The sequence below is a fragment of the Brienomyrus brachyistius genome, chromosome 3, assembly GCF_023856365.1.
Source record: "Brienomyrus brachyistius isolate T26 chromosome 3, BBRACH_0.4, whole genome shotgun sequence".
NCBI classification, from domain to species: domain Eukaryota; kingdom Metazoa; phylum Chordata; class Actinopteri; order Osteoglossiformes; family Mormyridae; genus Brienomyrus; species Brienomyrus brachyistius.
In genome coordinates, this window is record NC_064535.1 from 25,697,858 (window position 1) to 25,718,198 (window position 20,341).

Genomic DNA, 20,341 nt, shown 5'->3' on the forward strand with positions numbered 1-20,341 from the left:
CAAGACAGCCAGAAAGCTGATCTATCCAATTGTATTGTCCTTTTGTGAGACATGGGGTCTTTACCATAAAGTAAGATTTCTTGCTTAGCTGGATAACTTGTCAGATTTAAGCTAGTCAATGCTATATGTATGTGAACAAAGATAAAGTCCATTTAGCCCGGACTACCTTAAATTCGAAGTTATCCAGCAAGAAATCCTGCTTTGTGGCATAATAGTCCCCAGAAAGCTGAGTAAGATTTAGAAGTCAAAAGTAAAGGCTGTTTTAGACAAAGTGGAGACAAATAATTCCCACTGACAGTCCCCACGAGCCCTTAACCCTCCTGTGCGGCCTACGGATGCATAGACTTGAGATGAAGTTCCCTAAGTCACTTTTAATTCCAGAGAAACTGCATTCTCTCACTTCTGGTGGTGGCAGACACACCCAGGAGTCAAAAAAGGCCACCTCACCAGCGAGGAGGGTGGGATGGGGGGGAGATCATGTGACGTATAAGGCAACTGATGTCGAACATACAGCCTCCAGTCCATGCACAACCACAAAGCAGTAATTCAGCTGATTCATATTCCATTTGGGCAAGCAGTCTGGAGGAGATGAAATGTGGACTGAATGCTTCAGCTTCAAAGGCGGAATCAGACGTTTTATTCCAGTGGCTAAATACAGAACAAGGATTTTACTGTGCAGACCTGGGACATTGTGACATCACCCTCCCGAGGACCAGAAAACTCATTTTTAGATCCCACTTGTTTTTCCTTTTTTTATGCGTTCATCTCCTACATAGAAAATAAGACCCTTTCAATGTGAAAATAAGATTGATAAGTTTGTCTTGTGGTTTGTCTCATGGATTTATTTGAAAAGTCTCAACAGTGTAACGTCCGATGTTCCGACAAGCAAGGATCAGGAAATCAGGAGCAGGCAACAGAAAGTCAAGAATACGGGGTTTATTCAGGGCAAACGGGGAACCACACGGAAGAAACGTCAATGACAGACCTGGTTACAGAGACTTAGACGTTGGACTTAAATACACAGGACTGGATGGGTAAAACAGGAAACAGCTGGTAACAGGCGGGATGAACACGGGGTCCACATGAGGGCCGTACAAGCAGGTCATGACAAACAGGATCTAAAGAACAAATGCCTGCTGGGCTCAGAGAGCGAACACTATCTCCACAGTACTCAGTACTTTTTGAAATGAAGGAGAACTGCTCTCCAGTGCCTCCTAACTTATGGAAAAATATGAGTCAGAAACATTAAGTATTTATGACCTGAGTAATTTTCATGCTACTTATTGCTTGTATATCAAGACAGTATTTTTTTTAAGATGTGGAAGATTGTGTCCATTGTTTAAATAAAAATATGCCTTAAACTGTAACGTTTTTTTTTTTTGTTTGTTTTATGTATCAGTCACTAACCTCTATTCTAAGAGGTATTCTTGTATTTATCACCCAATCAGAGTTGAGTCCTATAAGCTCAATTATGTGTGATGGAAACACAGAGACAAACGCCACACAAATCTTAATCATCGACTGTTTATTTCAATGACAAATACTGCAGAATTTTTGAATATCACCCTTCACAAATCTTAAAACACATACTACCAAAGCCTTTTATCTAATCAAATTATGACATTCCAAACGAAAGGAACATTATTCACTTTCTTTCCACTAAAAAGGTCAGTGGGGTGTTACTAACCCATTTTTAGAATTACAGCTTTTTCAGACAACTGTAATGTCTCAGAGATATTCCCACATTATCAGTTCCATTACACAAGAAAACCATGATTAATGCAAACTAATAATGCAGGTTTGCATTGCTTACCAACATACCACCAGGCTCCAAGAGAGATAGCACAGATCGAATCAAATAACAATCTCGAATCAGACATGAACGTAAAACAACTGCGCAGCGACCTGCCGCACAGTTGATAGTATGTAAACAAACGCAGTCGCGTTAAGATTCCAACAGCAGCGCTCTTATTAATGTTATATTTAAATGCACCATGGACCGCAAACACCGTCGAACGAGTTCCCAAGATACAAAGGAAAGCAATAGACCTTAAAACGTAGTTAAAAGTAATAAACCGATACTAAGAAAATTAACATTTTGTCATCTAAATGTCATCTAAGACTTTAGTACCTGTACAGTACATACAGCCAGTGTAGTATTGTACAGTATTTTGTACAGTACTGTACATAATCAATTTCTGTCAAAAGGCAGGAAATGCAAATGCTTATTGTAGCCACCAATTATACTAATATTTCTCAGACTAGAATAGTTATCTTGCAGAGTTACGAAGACTTTCTGGTAATGGTCAGTGCTTGCTTCCTGAGCATATGTTCAGGCTGAAAATGTCCCAAATCATGCAATCTGTCCGTGCTTGGATTTCCTGTGAACGACGTAAGCGGCGATGCTGCAGACCACGAAGACCACTGACCCAAGGGACAGTAAGGTCACCTGTACAGTCTCCAGCATCGCGATGCGTGATAACATCTCTGCCTTGAACATGTCCGCTGTCTCTTCATCCAGCTCGGCAGTCTGTCATACAGGGAGAACAGTGAGCAATCGACACCACAGTGGCTGCGGTAAAAGACTGGTGTGAAGGAGGACCCTGCAACATCATGTTGGACATATCTCTAACCGCTTATCCTGTTTAGGGTCGTGGGGAATCCGGAGCATATCCCCGAAGCTATGGGTGCAAGGCAGGGAACAGCCCAGGAGGGGGCGCCAACCCATCGCAGTGCGCACACACACACACCATTCACTCACACAGGCACACCTACAGTACGGACAATTTGGTAACTCCAATCAGCCTCAACATGTTTTTGGACTGTGGGGGGAAAGTAGAGTACCTGGAGGAAACCCCACGATGACACGGGGAGAACATGCAAACTCCCAGAGGTATCCACCTCTGAATAGATGAATGGTGATTTTAGTATGTTACGGGGGTCTTCCCAAATGTTTCTCAAACCAGTGCTAGGGGTCCCCCAGACAGTCTTCTTTTTTGCTGCCCTCCAGCTCATCTGTACCAAACAATCAACACCATAGACCCGGGCTGGGAGCAAAAATGTGACTGTCTGGGGGTGCCCGAGGAGCAGATACTGAGATAGGCAAACACTGGTCTAATTTGATATATTTAACCTCTGAACACTAAGAACAGGGTGATCAGTACTCAGACAAGTACAGGCAGTCCACAGCTTACGAACAAGGTTTCTTCCCTAAGTCTGCCTTCAAGTCTAATTTGTAGGTAAGCCAGAAAAATAACAACACAGTACATGATCATCATGACAGAGTAATAATCATAATAATCAGTACAGAAACAGTAGAGATCCAGCAACTAGTGCTGTTTGGATCCCTGACTAAATACGGAAATAAACTATATTGTACCTCAAGTTGGCAAACTGTTAGAGCTGTAAAATATTTTCACAAACATCATAAAGTAGTGTGTGTGTTGATCACGAACCGGTGTATTTAACCTGAATTTTTAATATACTTTACGCCGGTCTGTCCGTAAGTATGAATTGTCCATAATTTGGATGTTCTTAACCCAGGGACTGCCTGTAGTGTATCAAAGAGGAGCTGCTACACATCACAGAAGTGATGGGTAAATTCGAAAGTTAAAACCCACAGAGATTAAACAGGGCTTCTTTTTGGAGCACTCACCTCGTTTAGCCATACCAGAGGGAATATAGTGTGCTCTTTAACCTTGTTTAGCACTCTAGAGAATGAGAGGAACACAAAGTGAGTGGCAGGTGAGAGACGGTGCTTCATGTAGGTGCACCAGAGTCCGGGCAGCACCTTACTTTATCACGTCTGAGGAGGTGTACATCATGTTGATCTGAATCCTCTTCGCAAACCTCATTGTGAAGCCGGTGGTCTGACAGAAAGAGACAAAATAAAAGCAGGGAGTCAAGCAATTCTCAACACGGTCCTCGGACACCAATAGACGGTCCACGTTTTTGCTCCCTCCCAGCTCACTATCAGACAGTACACGTTTATGCTCCCTCCCAGCTCCCTATCAGACAGTACACGTTTATGCTCCCTCCCAGCTCCCTATCAGACAGTACACGTTTATGCTCCCTCCCAGCTCTCTATCAGATAGTACATATTTATGCTCCCTCCCAGCTCCCTATCAGACAGTACACGTTTATGCTCCCTCCCAGCTCCCTATCAGACAGTACACGTTTATGCTCCCTCCCAGCTCCCTATCAGATAGTACATATTTATGCTCCCTCCCAGCTCCCTATCAGACAGTACACGTTTATGCTCCCTCCCAGCTCCCTTTCAGACAGTACACGTTTATGCTCCCTCCAAGCTCCCTATCAGACAGTACACATTTATGCTCCCTCCAAGCTCCATACCAGAACCTGGGATGTGAGCAAAAATATGGACTGTCTGTAGGTCCCCAGGGACGGGATTGAGAAACATTGTATTAGAGCAAAAATATAGCAGAACATTTTCATGTTACACACAATTCTCCACTTAGTAAACCAGAGGGGAAAGACTCTTGTGTGTCACTTGTGGAGAATTTAGTGACCGTGGGACCAAACTGGGAAGGGTTCCCCAGTTCCGGTCGTGGTGACAAGTTTGCAATACAATTTCCAGATCTTTCTGTTCAAACCTACTAAACCTGTTAATTAGCTGATTAAGGTTTGTTTAGCAGGGAAATCTGAAAATTGTGTTGGATTCTGACCCTACAGGACTGGAATTGGGGAACCCGGGGGCCTGTACTACGAAGTGGGGTTACTGGCTTATCGGGGTAACTTGTCGGATTTAAGGTAGTCTGGGAAAAATGTAAGTGAACGAATATGAAGTCCATTTAAACTGTGGTACCTTAAATCCAACAAGTTACCCCGATAAGCCAGTAACCCCACTTTGTGGTACAGGCTACTGCTCTAGGGTTTGGTGTTACGTTTCACTTAACGACCTATTAACTCAGCTGTCAGTTTGACTGGATAATTATCTCCAGGTCAAAAATCGACCTGGGGTATGTAGCCTGGCCCCAGGCTCGGCTCTAGCCTGGGGTATCAGGCAGACCAAACTGCTGGTCCTTTTAGAAACAAGGGTCGGAGGTCAGAGACAGGAACTACTCACCGGTTCCACATCCAGGAATGTGTTGTGATACGTTTCACTGGGGTCTAAGCCCAGCACATTCTCTCGCAGGATTTCACTACCATACAGGAAGTGAGGCAGTGATATGTAGATGGGCACTCCTGCAAGGGATCCAATTGCTGTCAGTACAGCACTCCTGGTCATTTGCTTTGGACCTGCTTGTGCACTTTTACAGATATTTCCTCACACTGCTACAAAAACAGCTTCAATAACCGAAGAAGAAGAAATTTACAAACGAGAGGAGGCCATTCGGCCCATCAAGCTTGATTGGGGAGAACTTAACTAATAGCTCGGAGTTGTTAAAATCTTATCTAGCTCTGATTTAACGGAACCCAGGGTTTTAGCTTGCATTACACTAGCAGGAAGACTATTCCATACTCTAACTACACGCTGTGTAAAGAAGTGCTTTCTCAAATCCAGTTTAAAATGTTAATTTCTACCTATGGCCACGAGTTCTAGTATTTAAATTAGGTATTAAGATTACAGTTAAGCTCTATTTCTCAGTAAAAATGACTAAATTTATAAACTGCTCTGGACAGAGCCACAGCGACAGGACAGTCAAGGCAGGCAATAGACTGGGTTCCCGAGCTGGGAGGGGGGTTCACGAGGGCGGCCGATTACATAGTACATTGCAACGACAAATCTGCTTTACTTGACTATTCTGTTTTTCACAAAAGGGGAAAATAAAAGTGGTTATTAAATTCTCTTTGTTGATATTCTTAATTTTACCATGCCAGGGGAGGGGGAGTTGGGGGGGCCCATGGAGTTTTTTTTTTTCCTAGGGCTCCCCCCCCCCAGTACCTAGAATCGCCTCTGGTTCTGGACAATAAAATATCATCCAAGCAGAAAGAGAATAGCCAAGCTCATGTCAAATAACTGCATACTGATTACTCCCCACCAAAAACTGATGCAGTGGTCTATTTCCTGCAAGCATTGCTGAACTTTAAACAACTTCATGTGTAGCTGTAATCTTCACTGACAGTAATTAACTTTCCCAGTGCCAGTTAGCAATACTAATACTCACCCTGTCTACAGCTACTGGTGTCCAGTACCCCAGCCACACTGCAGTTACTGGTGGCGTTCTCATTGTGGCAGTAGCATTTGTTATCGGGGTTGACCGTGGGGGCCGCGAGCGTTAAGGGGGGGAGCATGTAGCGGTACATCTCGATTCCCTTCAGGTCGACGGTGTCGGTGAACTCTGCCGAGACAGACCTGCGACACAGAGCGTGGCTCAGCTGGTGCATACTGCCCTCTGGTGCCCGTTCTGTGCAAGAGCAGTCACTCCATAGCCAAGCTCACAAGCTACCCTGGACTCACTCCTGTTTGTAACCACGGAACACACACGTGCAAAAACGCCCAACTGTAAAATTGAAAACAGGGTAATAATAATTAAATATTAGCTTTTGTCAGAAAGATGGAATTTAAATTAGCTGCACTATGCACAAAAACAGTGTGGTCTTCTTACATTATCATTAATCTATTTGGCAGATACTTTTATACAAAGTGATGTATGAGGAAGCGGTGTCACTCCATCCCTGGAGTGATTGGGCTTAAGATCCTTCCCCAAGGACCCAACGGTGACATCACTCTGCCAGCCACGGGGGGCAGCGGGTAGCACTGTTAAATATTCCAATTTCCTTCCATGATCCAGAGACCATCGCAGCTCCCCCCCACAACCATGTATAGCAGTTGTTTTAAATATTTTTTTTTTAGAGGGCCCCCGCTACAACTGATATATTTGTCTCGACCCTGTCCAACCCACACACACGCACACGCACACACACAGACACACACACACACACACCAAACAATATCTCAGATATGTGTTATCACATTTTATATTTTAGGTGTTGCCTTATCATCATATTTTCCATGGTTCCTCCAAGTATGTAACTATTAACTGAGCAACTTTCCCACCGTAAACTACATTCCTATTTTGATGTATTTTTGAAGGTTGCAATCTTAAACTTGATCTGCCCCCCCCCCACACACACACATACAGTTCTGCTTTTTTCCCTCACTTGCACCCCTCCCCGCAATTCCTTTGTGCCCCACCAGAAGGGCCCACCCCACTTTTTGAATACCTTTGATGTATTGGATAAGCATGTGGAAGACAGGTGGATGGATAAAACAGATTAATAAAGTTGCAGTTTTATTGATCGTTTCATGCTTTTCAGTGCATGGAAGGTTTTACCTGCAAATATCTGAAGTGAAGAAGAACAGATCCTTTTTCTTGTCCAGGAAAGGTGCAAATGATGAAGCATCTGTTAAAAATGAAGCAAATCACGGTGATTCTTCTGTTTTTAAGCACGTTGCATTGAAAAATACCCCTGTAACAAATCTTCTGTAATTCTGCCTCCAACCACAAGGGGGAGAGTTTGTTTTCCAAATCTGTGCTTTTTCTGTGTAGGGGTGTAAAGGAAAGTAGAAAAGGGAAAATGGGGTTACTCTGTCCACACATGTGATGCCTAGCGGAGTTGTATTCGATTCAGCTCAATTGGCCGAGACCTTCAGTTGATATCCTCCTTCTGGAAAGACGAAGCATACTGATTGGTGAAGTCATCCCCTATTCTGGGCCTTTCTGCACTGCCCTGGATTGGTATGGTGGGTTTTGTTACCAATGTAGTATTTCTGCTTTTTGCATTGACTGTTACTTTTGGGACTGACATTGTGTGGACAGGCTGAAAAGGCATGTGACTGAATGATGTCACTGTGAATTGTTGTGTCTTTTGTAATGTTTTTTTTAACATGGTATTTATTGTTTTAGCTTATGTGAATGGTAATGCAATCATGCCCTTTGAGTTCTACAGTGTGGGGTTTGTAAAGTTTCTTCAAATCTCTCAGTCTGTTAGTGGCTAGCGCACGAACCAAACATCCCCTATGGTCTTTTTTTCCTGTAGCCGATCCCAGGCCAGACCCAGGTGTGACAGGCGGGTGGGTGTCGCGCTGACGCCTTGCAATGGCAAGTCCAAAGGAATACAGGAGTGCAGAAGGCCTTGCTCCTGACCTATCTGCATTAATCATGTCATAGTGGAAAAACAGCACAAGGCAATCTCCTGCTTGACTCGGGACTGATTCCCATTAACTCACAGGGTGAAATCGCAGTGCAGAATGAAGCACAGGAGATAGACTTCACACAGACTCCCCTGGATTAAACCCAAAATCAGATTCTCAGCCACAACCCCCCATTTTTCCAACTCAATTTATATTCATGACCTCAACGGATATCTTTAAATGCTCCAAACTCGGACTTTCATTGAGTCTTTGTTAAAACACTGTTTAGTTCACAGGTGTCAAACTCCAGTCCTGGGGGGCCGGAGCCCTGCACATTTTTGGATTCCCCTCATTTAACACACCTGATTCAACTCCTTGTACTAATTACTACACAGCTCTTGAGCTGAATCATTTGTGGTGGGACAGGGAAAGAACTAAGCTAGACTGGGGTCCGGTCCTCCAGGACTGCTGTTGATCTGGAGACGAGTGTTTTTTAAGCATGTGTACGGTGCCTGACCCTCATAGTGGATGATGCAGGATCCATGGACCATGCACATGACACAGTTAGATCACCACTGCACCCAGCCCTTGTTCGGCAGCTGTGTGAAATTTCTGCCACCTGTAGCCACACCAGACTAACCTGTTCCGTTAATCATGTCGCAGTAATTGTCCTTCCAGTATGACAGTTGCCTGAAAAAATGGAATATGCATCAGTAAAAGGTCTGCCATGGATGGATGTACGGATGGGTCATTCATATGAATACTGTATGCAGTAGATATGGGGTCTCCACCCCTGGAGCTACTGTCCAGTAGGTTGTCCGTCCCACTTGGCTTCTGATGAGCCACACCTGTTCCTGGTGTTTACCTAAGAACAGGTGTGGTTCATCAGAAGCCTACTGCACGGTAGCTCTCCAGGCCCGGAGTTGGAGACCCCTGCAGTAGATGTTTAGGCTGGGTGAAGACTGCATGCTGAGTGTGTTATCTTTCATCCACGTTGTGACTCAGCAAAGGTGGCCCACTATGAATACTACACCATGCACTAGTAACACAAAAAAGCCGTGCAAGGTGAATGGTCACAGCCACTCACCGCTCTCCCTTCCACCTGTCGATAACCCCAACCTTAGAGATGTCCTCCTTCCCAGTGTGAACATTGTAGTATCCATCAAATGTGCCATTGTACTGCATGAAGAAAACCAAGTTAAATAAGAGGGGGTTGTTTCCTGTGGAGAGGCTGTAATTGCTGTGTAACGAGTTGTAAACGTTCATTAAAACCCCATGTAGTTCTTGTATTAAATGGAGCTTCGTGCGTGACAGAGACGTGTGAATGGGAGGCTCACTGACTACTGTGCTGTACTTACTGGGTAGAACACACCAACTGTCTGCTTCGTTATGGGATCGTAATAACCCCATAAGATCTCTTTAACAGTCCTGCTCTGGAAGAGTGAGGCGTTGTTCATGTTGATCAGAATATTCAGGAGTGTGTGAGCTTCTTTGGGAAACAGAGCATGAGCAGCCTGGAATAACAGAAAAAAATGGTAATAAGATTATTATTATTATTCAATTTATGCTGACTCATTTGCCTGACACTTTTACCAAAAATGACTTACAGAAGACGGAGGGGTTACCATCTATGTGTGCTGCCTGGTATTATATAACATACTATGCAACAGCATTTTTATTCATTAAACATTTTTCGTCCGAAGCTGGGGAAAGCTTGGGGTCAAGGAGTGGAGTCTTTGTCAGCATCCTCCCCCAGAGTACAGTGGGGTTAGGGGTTTTGCTGAAGCACCTAATGATAATCAGATTAATTTGCCTGCCTCAGGATTTGAACCCATTACCTTCTATACATGGGCACAGATCCCTCCCCCACTGGGCCACACATCACCCCCATGTTAATCGATAGCGTGTTACACCCATGCCATGCACCCAATGTCATATGTAGGTTTCTGTGGGGTGCTTGTGAGTATATAAGGCTTTCTGTCTCTCTGACATGATATTAATAAAGCAATTTACATCTTTTCAGCATTATCAACATTGTAAGGCTATGAAATAGCCCTGGTCATAAAATACATATGACCTTTCAACCTTGAGTGGAAAATAAAATTGGATAATCATTTATAGCATGAACTTTTGGCACAATCCTTTGAGTGATAAAATGAAATGGGGAGAGGTATTGGAGAATGAGGCTGAGAGTGTCAGGTGAGCTGAGAGAGTCTGATTTAATTCAGGCAGGATCAAAATGTCAAAGGTCGTCACCTTTATGGTCTTGCAGCAGTGAGGTGGAGAGTGACAAATCTAATACATAAGTCCAGTGAAGCAGAGGGCAGTGAGTCTAAGGTAAAGCTGCAATGAAGTAGAGCCTGATGCATCTAAATCAAAGCTGCAGTGAGGCACAAGGAGGTGAGTCTAAGGTGAAGCTGCAGTGAAGCACAGAGAAGTGAGTCTAAGATAGAGTTGCAGTGAAGTAGAACATGATGCATGTAAACTAAAGCTGTAGTGAAGCACAAAGAGATGAGTCCAAGGTAAAGCTGCGGTGATGCACAGACAGGTGAGTCTAAGGTAGAACTGCAGCAAAATAGAGCCCAATGCATCTAAATTAAAGCTGCAGTGAGGCACAGAGAAATGAGTTTATGATAAAGCTGTAGTGAAGCATCGGGAGCTGAATCTAAGGAAAGCTGCAGGGAAGCACAGAGAAGTGAGTCTAAGGTATAGTTGCAGTGAAGTAAAACATGATGCATGTAAACTAAAGCTGTAGTGAAGCACAAAGAGATGAGTCCAAGGTAAAGCTGCAGTGATGCACAGAGAGGTGAATCTAGAGTAAACCTGCAGTGAAGCACAGACAGGTGAGTCTAAGGTAGAGCTGCAGTGATGCACAGAGAGGTGAGTCTAATGAAAGCTGCAGGAAAGCACAGAGAATTGAATCTAAGGTGAAGCTGCAGTGATGCACAGAAAGGTGAGTCTAAGGTAAAGCTTGCCGGGAAGCACAGACAGGTGAGTCTAAGGTAAAATTGCAGTGAAAGAGTCCGATGCATATAAATTAAAGCTGCAGTGAGGCACAGGGAAGTGAGTAATATTTGTACAGAGAGGTGACTGTTAACTTTTACATACAGCTTAGCATAGAAAAATTACTTTAAATAAAAATCCTGGTTACTGACTTCACCTTCCATGGACTTACCGGTATACCCAGGTTCAGAGCTGTGATTCGATCTTCCTCCTGTCCTATCGACATTGAGGGTTCAAATATGGCTCCGGCTGGGAGTAAGAATGCGATGGTGCCATTGCTGTGTACGGTGACGTTCTCTTTGGCCAGGTATCGGGTTCTGGACAAAATAGCCAATGCAGGAAGAACATGTCAGAACTGTCTGGGTCTGAAAGAATTCTGTCCACTGCCAGGAGACAGAAAGGTTGTATTACTTTCCAAAAGAGATGTGTCAAAGAAAATTTGAGACCAGGGGCACGGTAAGTTACTGTAAACCCATATATGGTTTTGGGATGATCCTACTTAAAACAAATGAATTTTTGACTGCTAATCACATGATCAAAATTAAAAATGTAAAAAGATATATGCGCTTTACTTGTATGTATACGGTCCCCTCTCCACTACCACTGGTGTTGACCCATTTTCCACAACTTCCAATGGATTCTGGACATCAAACAGCCAAAACTGCCGATACACTGGTGCCTCTGCTGACGCCCAGATTTCATAAGCAGTGGTTCCCGGTTCGATGACTACCTCCTACAAGGACCGGAGATATACAGTGTTACAACTGGCAGAGATAATGTACTCTTTTTCTCAGAATGTCTTAATTTTTTTGAGCAATTAAAATGCTTCAGAGCCTTTCAATGCCTGTAGTTTTTCATCCTTTACAGCTTTGACCAGTTTCCATAGCTTGGATTTGGCGTTTCAAAGTAAGGTGTGTGGTTGCATACCTTCGTGACGGTGTCCCTGATGATAGAATCCCCCACTGGAATGAGGATACCCCCAAGAAGAGCCAGCAGAGCTCCCAAGACGGCCCCGGCGAGGAGCCAGTGCTTGACGTTGCAGCTGCACCCCATGTTGGGAGTTCCTCAGGTTTTTTATCGCGCTTTCGGTCACTGATCACTGTTGATCGCTTGAGTTCTCTGGGTGCAAGTGGTCTGAAAAGATCCTACGTTGTGCAAGCTTTCATACCTGAAGAACAAGCAAAGCCATGAAGCCAGTGGCAGCAAGCGCCGCTGTCGAGATATCTCAAGGGGTGTCTAGTGATGTGGTAACATCAGGACAGCTGAGAACCATAAACTGGCATGGAGGATAAAGTCTAAGTGCACATTGGCGATATCTCGGTGGAGATTGAGGCCTTCGGGCATGTAGGGTGATAATTCGGTCCATGTGGGGGAAGAGGTTTGCCCAAGGTTTCATATTTGCTGATGAAGCATCTCCCAGCAGGAGAGCAGAAGGCAGACCTAATGTGACCATTTTCAGTGGTGTGCCGACTCCATGCTGAGAAGAGCAGAAGCTGCCCCAGCTGCTCTGCAACCCTAAAGCCGTGATTAACCAGTATCATTCCCAGCGCTGTCCAGTTACCCCAAACCAGAGGACTGCAGTTATATTGCTGTTGTTATTGCCTTACTTGGGTTCACTTTTGGACATTTTCCGTTTGAAAGCTGGGTGCTTGGCGATTTGGTCAAAGTCTAATCACAAAGGTGGAGAACCATGTCCATCTGCTGTAAAATGAATCCAAGATTATAAACGTAAACAGGCCAAAAATATTTAAAGCACAGAATATAATAAAGTTTATTGCATTGGAGTTTCACATTCGTCAGACTCCCAGGGTTCTTATCAGAGGGGTGGGTTGGTGGAAGGGGGAGCAGTATGTTTTTCCAGGTTCTGGACTGAAGGGGGCGCTGGTCAGCTAAATCGACAGTGCCCAAGCTGCCATTTATTTCGGGGTCCTCCCCGGGAACATGCATCATCCCGCAGGGAATCAAAGTGAAAATAAATACAGGCCGGGCTTTCGGAGACCCTTATCAGATCGCAACCGTAGTGTCGCAATTTACTGCTGCTGCTCCATGACACAGTTCGCTGCGAACTGATAACGGTCGCAAAGTGCAGAGGTGTCCAGGTTTTTAGCACTTTCTAGCACAGGAGAGTCGGTGGATCATAACACTGCCCTAGTGCAGGATGGAAAGCCAGCAGGGCTGTGTAGGCACACGCATGGAGGTGAGGAATCCCTGATGTTAAAGACAACTCCTACATGGAACAAACATTTTACTTTAAATTGCTTTTCAGTTACAGAACTTTAGGATTACATTTATTTTGGTTACTATTAATTATCGTTTTAGACATCTGGTACCAGAGATGCAACCACACAGATAAATCAATAGAAATTAGATTGTCAGTGTTTGTTAGGAGGTTGGACAGTGGGTAGCACTGGGGTCTCGCACTGTCTAGTGCCTGATCTCTGTGTGTGGAGTTTGCATGTATTCATGCTGTGTGAGTTTTGTATGTACTCTGGTTTCCACCTGCAGCCCAAAGACTGCAGTTGGGCTGATTGTCATCTCCTAAATGTGCATGTGCCCTGTGATGGATGTTCTCCTTATTGGTAGGTTCTAGGCCACCCCCGACATTCGTGTACAAGTAGTTGGAAAATTTATGGATATTACCTGAGTAGTTGTTGCCCCCTGGTGGTAAATGAGATTATATAGGAAAATATTGCTTGAAGGAGCATCTTCAAAAGAAGCTCACAGTATCTTTACTGTTATTTGTTGCAAGCGAAGTGCTTATATAGAATAAAACTGTGAATCATGATGAGAAGTTACAGCGCCTTAGCAGTGTGTAGTTTTTATAGCCCAGCATCTTTATGGCTTAAAAGAGAATAACCTGACCGGGTTGGATATTCATTGTGTTGATGCTTTAAGAAGAGGGAGAAGGTTCATTTCAGTTTATCTCTTAATCTGCCACTGTTCCATCAGAGGAAGAGAGAGACAGGAAGAGAGAGAGAGACTGTATGATGGCGATTATGCTGCTGTGTCTTTGCCTACGTTATGGCCTCCAGGGGGCAGTGCAGCCCTACCTCCCCATGCTCCACTGACACTCACGGGATCTGGAACAGCCTGTGCTGACACGGCATGAACACACACACACACACACACACACACACGTCACTTGCAGTCTGTTCCCTAATGACCTCAAACGAGCCGCTAATTGAGACACTGCTACCTTTACATGCATAGCTGCATCAACCGCATGTACAAGCATACAGAGGATTATAATAATGACGCGATAATTCTTTAAGCGCCAATGCAAATTCTCGACACCGGTCTTTTATTGTAATGCGTGCACCACGCAAATATATTACAATTCATGAAACAAATTAAATGGCGTATTTAAAAGAATAATTTTTCACTGAGACTTAAAATGCTAACAGGGTTAACAAAAAGTTTGTCGCTACTGGTGACTTTCATGCCTGAGTTATTTATCCTGCTGGAGTCTCCTTTTTCTGCATAAGGCTGTTCTCATCTTTTCATTTGATTTGCATATACTGTCATCAAATACGGAGCAGCTCCACCTCAGCATGCAGAAGGACAACATAATGGTAATGAAGGAGGCCTTCGAATTATTTTGTACATAAGACACAAAAGTTTTTTTGAAAAGTTGTTTTTAAAAAAAAAGTTGAAGGAATGGTAAGAAACTAGGAACTTCAAAACCTGTCTCCTCCCTATAACCCAGTGGTTCTCACACTCGGTCCTCGGGCCCCACTGCTCTGCTTGTTTTCCAGCTATCCCTGCCCTACACACTGCTGATTACCTGGATCAGGTGTGTTCAGTCAATGAGAAGCTGAAAGACAGCTGGGACTTGTGTGTGGGGCAGGGATAGCAGGAAAACAAGCAGGACAGTGGGGCCTGAGGACCAAGTTTGAGAACCACTGCTATAACCCAAGATGCTGTTCCGTTGCTGTTTTAGGAGAATCTGTCCTGATGGTGCCTATCCTCCCTAGTGGAGCATGTGCGTACCTCCCTGCTTACTCACAGCACCTGTGTGGCACTCCAGATCATCGTCGGTTACCATGGCAGCAAGTCAGACCTAAGGGGGCGGGGCTTTGCTGGTGTGTTGCTGCTAATCACAGGAATTAAACCACCCCAGGCACCGGTCATATTAAACATGTCATAGAAGCTGCACAAGTTAACAACCTGTTGATCGGGCCTGGGCTTTGGTCTGATCTATCTGCTGCTCTGATTTCTAGGCCGATGGCCAGATCCTGTGTTTTTCAAGTGTTCAAGACCGCTGCAGCCATATTAGATTCCATTATCCTCAATATAGATACCAGTGAATCTCATAGGATAGGGGTGAGGCACAGATATGTGGCACTACAGTCAATAGCAGGGGCCACCAGATGCCCCAGGGACACTTAGGACGAGGGCAATTGTGGTCTTAGGCATCATTTGCACCTGGCGTGTGGTCGCCCAGGGAAATCTTGCCACAGGAGGAGACGTGAAGGGCTCCCTCAGCCTGCTTTGCATACTCCACCTGCTGCTTCCATTCCAGATGGAAATATTATGCAAAGGGCTGGAAATGGGAAATGTGAATGATTCCACAATTCATGCTGCTCCCCTGCACGCCACCACACCCCCACAATTACTGTACAGGTGTGGATCCAAACTGTGATTGTGAGCTGGGGAGTGTTGGGGGACTAGGGGACCCCACTGAAAAAGTCACTTTAGGGCCCCCTGTAGTGTAGTGACTGTTTGTGGCCAATGGGGGGACCCAGAATTGCAGGGGCCCCAGGCAAATGCATGGTGTTGTGCTGTTAAACTCCGCTAACATTGAGCAGGATGTTGATCCCCCTTCATTTGGCTTCCAATTGAAGCTGCAAGGTGACATCACTGGACACCAGTAATTACCTCATCGTGTAGCCACTGTAGCCCGTGATTGGCCGATGCTCAATTCCCATGCATCAAACCCAAATCTGCGATGGCTCTCTTCATATTCGTAGGGTTATTTTGGGTCGCACTGGAGTCATTTGCTATAATTTCACATTCTTAACTCAACCTCATTAATTACAAATAAGAAACAAAACATGTTCTTGAGAACTCCTGGATTTAGACAGTCAGATTGTTTGCCCACCCCCCCACCCCCAACCCCATTACTTTTGTTTGCTTTTTGTTTAATATTTTTCTTATCCTATTGCAGGAAACCTGAGCAGCCATCTCATCAATTCAGAGCAAATTATCTTCTGCTCCATGAACCCCGCTGAGGTGTTTTGACACGTCCTGAATTGGCATCATTCCCTGGGTGTCGTCTCTTCCCAAATTCCATTCCAGACTTATTAACTGTTCTGATGAAGACCACATATATTAAAAAATACCAGTACATGCAATGCATGATGCCAAAAAATTAAGCTTTCCTTCCAAACGAAATGACGTCGTGGTAGATAATCAAATTAGAGTGTTTCTCTGGACTATTCTGATGTACCAGTTTAAAGGTTGACAGTGATTTGCATTTTACCACTTCAAACTACTGACATCATTACAAAATCCAAAAAATAGTAAGACATTGTGTTTCTGTTACACCAGCTCAGTAGGTGTATGGACTACACAGTTACCAAAGATTTAAGATATAAGTAAGTCACAGCCCACCAGGACCAAAGTCTCCACATTTTTTCAGGATGATCATTGTTGATTGCCTGACTTCTCTGGGTGGAAATGGTCTGAAAAGAACCTAAATTGTACAAGCTCTCACACCCGAAAAACAAGCAAAGCCATTTTCTGTGGAGCAGCAAAGGCCCAGGCAGCCATCAGGACCTAGCTGCAAACCCGCAGTGATAAAATGTCTCCAGTGAATTCACTGCTTCCGGACAGACAATTTACACGAGCAGTAACTGGTGTGCAAAGGGCACATTTACATCGGGATGTGTGACCTGCAGCATTCCCACTTGATTTTGGGGGGGGGGGGGGGGTTGCACTACTTACAGTGAGTCAAATCCCTGCACTATGCTACACTATTTACTCTGAGGCACAGGAACCGCCTGTGAGACAATACGGGGTCAGGTCAAGCACACCATGGAAATCAAAAATCAGCCAGCAAGATCGCCTGATGAGGTGATGCTATTTTATTGCAACATGAGTAGGCAATGCTAGTACTACTTTCAGTGATCTGATGCGACAACAATCTCCAGTTTAATTTCTGTATCATTTTTGGTCCTTTTGTTCTGAATGGATGCTAAAATGTGGACACCTGCTTGTCCAATATCTCATTCCAAAAGGTATTAATATGAAGTTGGTTGTTCCCAGTGTTGCAGTGATAGGTTCTACTCTTCTGGGAAGGCTTTGCATTAGATGCTGGAACATTGCTGATGGGATTTGCTGCCATTCAGGTTGGGCGTTGATGCTGGGGGGGGGGGGGGGGGGGTGGCCTCCCGCTTTGCGACTGGACTAGCGCCCAGACATCGTGACATTCACAGTCGCTTCGCTTGCTGTTGATCGGGCGGCTTCATCAGGGCAGACACATGGCGACCTGACATGTTGTAAAGATGCCGTCGTATGACGTCCGCAAGTGCAGAGTCACTGACTTCTTCGGTACAACCACCCATTCTGCTGCTAATGTTTGTTGACTGTGTGCTTAATTATACACTTGTGTCAGCAATGCGTGTGGCTTGATTAGGCAATTACTCTAATTAATAGGGATGACCACATACTTTTGGCCATATAGTTTATCTCAGTATTTCTGATCTGGACGCAGTATAATTAAAATGGGAAACTAGGGTCCAGCTATTTACAGCAGATGTATTGTTTCACATCCTATATTTCACTGTCTTTTGTCTTGCACTGTCTTGTCTCTTATTGCATAGGCTGTTTGGCACTGCAACTGCGGAATAAGAATTTCACTGTATTCCTCAGAACACACAACAATAAAAACTGGAAACTACCGGGACGTTCCTTAGTTTGCTTTATCAGGATTTCTGCCAGGAAAATGTACAGATATAAACAAGCGTAACATGTAGAGCTGTACGTTATGCTGCCTTTTTCAGATACGCTATGCAGCGTTAACCTAGTTAGTTCAATGCAGGGCTGTCATGGGATACGCATGGATGTTAGGAAAATATGACAAAAAAACCATCCCCTTTGAAAGTATACCACCCTCCCAGGGGCATAATTCTGGGGCCCCTAGCCCAATTTTCGCCAGGGTGTCCATACCCTTCCGAAGGACCTGCCTACTCCCTCGCTATTGGCCGTAAATTGTCTTCTGTAACTGTTAGGCATGTAAAATTTAATGTACCGACTACATCAGGGGTGCTCAGCTGCTGGAGTCTGGACCGAAACACGATGTAACCTGGGCCGCGCAACCTCCTCCCCAACCCAACCCGAAATATACTTGCACCCATCGATTTTTTGTTACTGGTAATTGGAGAAAGACAAGGGACTGTGGTTTGAGGGAGTGACCCAGCGGTGGTTGGACGTGACTCCGGGATGAGGCTGACGTGTGATGCTACGACCGTGGGCTTCTCCCCTTATGTTTGTGGAAAACATATGGGTCGTGTGCCATGAGCTGACATGGACAAACCATCCCACATGCAAATGTGCAGATCACCGCCGAGATCTGAACAGCAGCCAGGCCACTCGTGAGACCCAACCTGGAGGGAGTTCTCTCTCAGATGTGTGATCAGGCTTGGACATATTCAAACAACCCACTGTCCCGACCTCTGAGACCAAGCACAAGAGTTTCATGAAATGGAAAACAGTCGTTATATAATGTGTCAAATGCTGACATTTAATTTTCAAAAATAGCACTGCGATAGACTGCTAGCCCGTCCAGGGTGTCCTCTGCTTCCTGGGATAAGATCCAGGGTTCCAGTCACCCTGAACTGGATAAATGACATAAAAATGGATGGACTGATGGAAAATGTGCAGAAATAAAAAGTTAAGTGGAAGGCAGTTGAATAGGAGATTAGCATATTAAAGGTAACTCAATAATAGCAGATAGCAATGACAGAACTGAATGATAGTAATTGCACGTAGTTATGGATATGCTAAGGTCACAGAGAGACAAACACTCCAAAAATGCTCACAGGACACATCACGTCCTTCTGTGATAAAGAAAAAAAATCATTTAAAACGTTTTTCTGTGCAGTTTGAAAACACAGGCGAGTTCATGTCTGGGATGTCCCTCATACTTGTGTTATTGTTGTGTTGCATCGCATGTAATCAGTACATATTAGCCAGATTTGATCTGTCTGTCACACGGCTCTGGCACCACGAAGCTCATTTGAATGTTCCAGATTCTGCTCCGTCCCTCAAGCGAATCGGCCCCCAATTCTCACTTTCCCCGAATTGTCTAATTCTTCAGTAAGTTTGGTCAGCTAACACTCTCGCTTAGCACCTGCTGAGTCTAGTTCAAGCCTTAACCTTTTTATATGTACCATTTTTTGTAAATACATCCAGAAAAGCAATAGTTGCTATTTCATCTGAGACCTGTTCTGTCGCCCGTTTGCCGCGGTTCTTCCTGTTAGACCACGTTACCCTCCCTAAAAATGCTGCGTATGCATGATTTCTGTGTTTGGCCACCATCCAAAAATCAAGTGTCTTCAAATAACTTGCAACATGGAAATTCCTTTCTTTTTTTTGGCTTATCTGTGTAACGCAGAGCACTGGAAGAACGGCGGGCTACACAAATCTTGCAGCGTAGCTTTTCCTGGAAATCGCTGCCGTTGTTCAGGACTCCAGTATAATCTCAGTAAAGTTCCTATCTGGTGCTTGACTTCTTTTGTTTGACAACCAGAGAAAGACATGGGTGTATATTGATCAAATTTAGCAGGAAAACGGAATTTGGTGGGTGGCTGCTGGCTCTTTAAGCACACTGACTGTAAACACAGGCTTAAGGGGAGAACAAACAGCGTAGCTGGCCAGTCACCATGGAGACAATGATAGTAACTTGGAAACAAGAGACCAAGATATCGCAGTCCCTACTTACCGCAGACACAAGCAGAGGTCACACGAAACCTTCCTTCATTTGAGGATCGCACTCGATATAAATTATGCCCAACGTATTGGGAAGCGCCCCTTAAACACAGAAACCACTAATACCTATAAGTCAATAAAATAGGAAACAAATATGGCTACTGTAAAAATATCCACATAGGAATCATTGCAGGTATGATTGACATTGTAAAGAATGTTTGCAGACATACCAGTCACAAGATGCGATATAGTAGCTTCACCAAGTAAAGAGCATCCTTTACAGATATGTATGAGAGTTTGAGAACAGGC

The 20,341-nt window shown here is 44.4% G+C and overlaps 1 protein-coding gene across 1 annotated transcript; it reads right to left on the reverse strand.

Moving 5' to 3' along the window:
- Window positions 1-1,557: 1,557 nt before the first annotated feature.
- On the reverse strand, window positions 1,558-12,154 carry cd36 (CD36 molecule (thrombospondin receptor)). Its single transcript, XM_049008726.1, has 12 exons — window positions 12,029-12,154; window positions 11,674-11,834; window positions 11,274-11,418; window positions 9,457-9,612; window positions 9,186-9,277; window positions 8,739-8,788; window positions 7,299-7,368; window positions 6,129-6,316; window positions 5,087-5,205; window positions 3,796-3,869; window positions 3,656-3,710; window positions 1,558-2,530 (listed from the first exon to the last, which is right to left on the reverse strand). Exons 1-12 carry the CDS (start codon window positions 12,152-12,154, stop codon window positions 2,354-2,356), a joined length of 1,413 nt encoding a protein of 470 aa, XP_048864683.1. The 3' UTR covers window positions 1,558-2,353.
- Window positions 12,155-20,341: the final 8,187 nt, after the last annotated feature.

Coding starts and splice junctions, on each gene's coding strand:
- cd36 (XM_049008726.1), bottom strand. CDS start 12,154: ATGGGGTGCAGCTGCAACGTCAAGCACTGGCTCCTCGCCGGGGCCGTC. Junction 11,419..11,673: donor AGGGGACCGTATACATACAA/GTAAAGCGCATA, acceptor TATTTTGTCCAG/AACCCGATACCTGGCCAAAG. Junction 8,789..9,185: donor GACAGGTGGAAGGGAGAGCG/GTGAGTGGCTGT, acceptor CCATTTTTTCAG/GCAACTGTCATACTGGAAGG.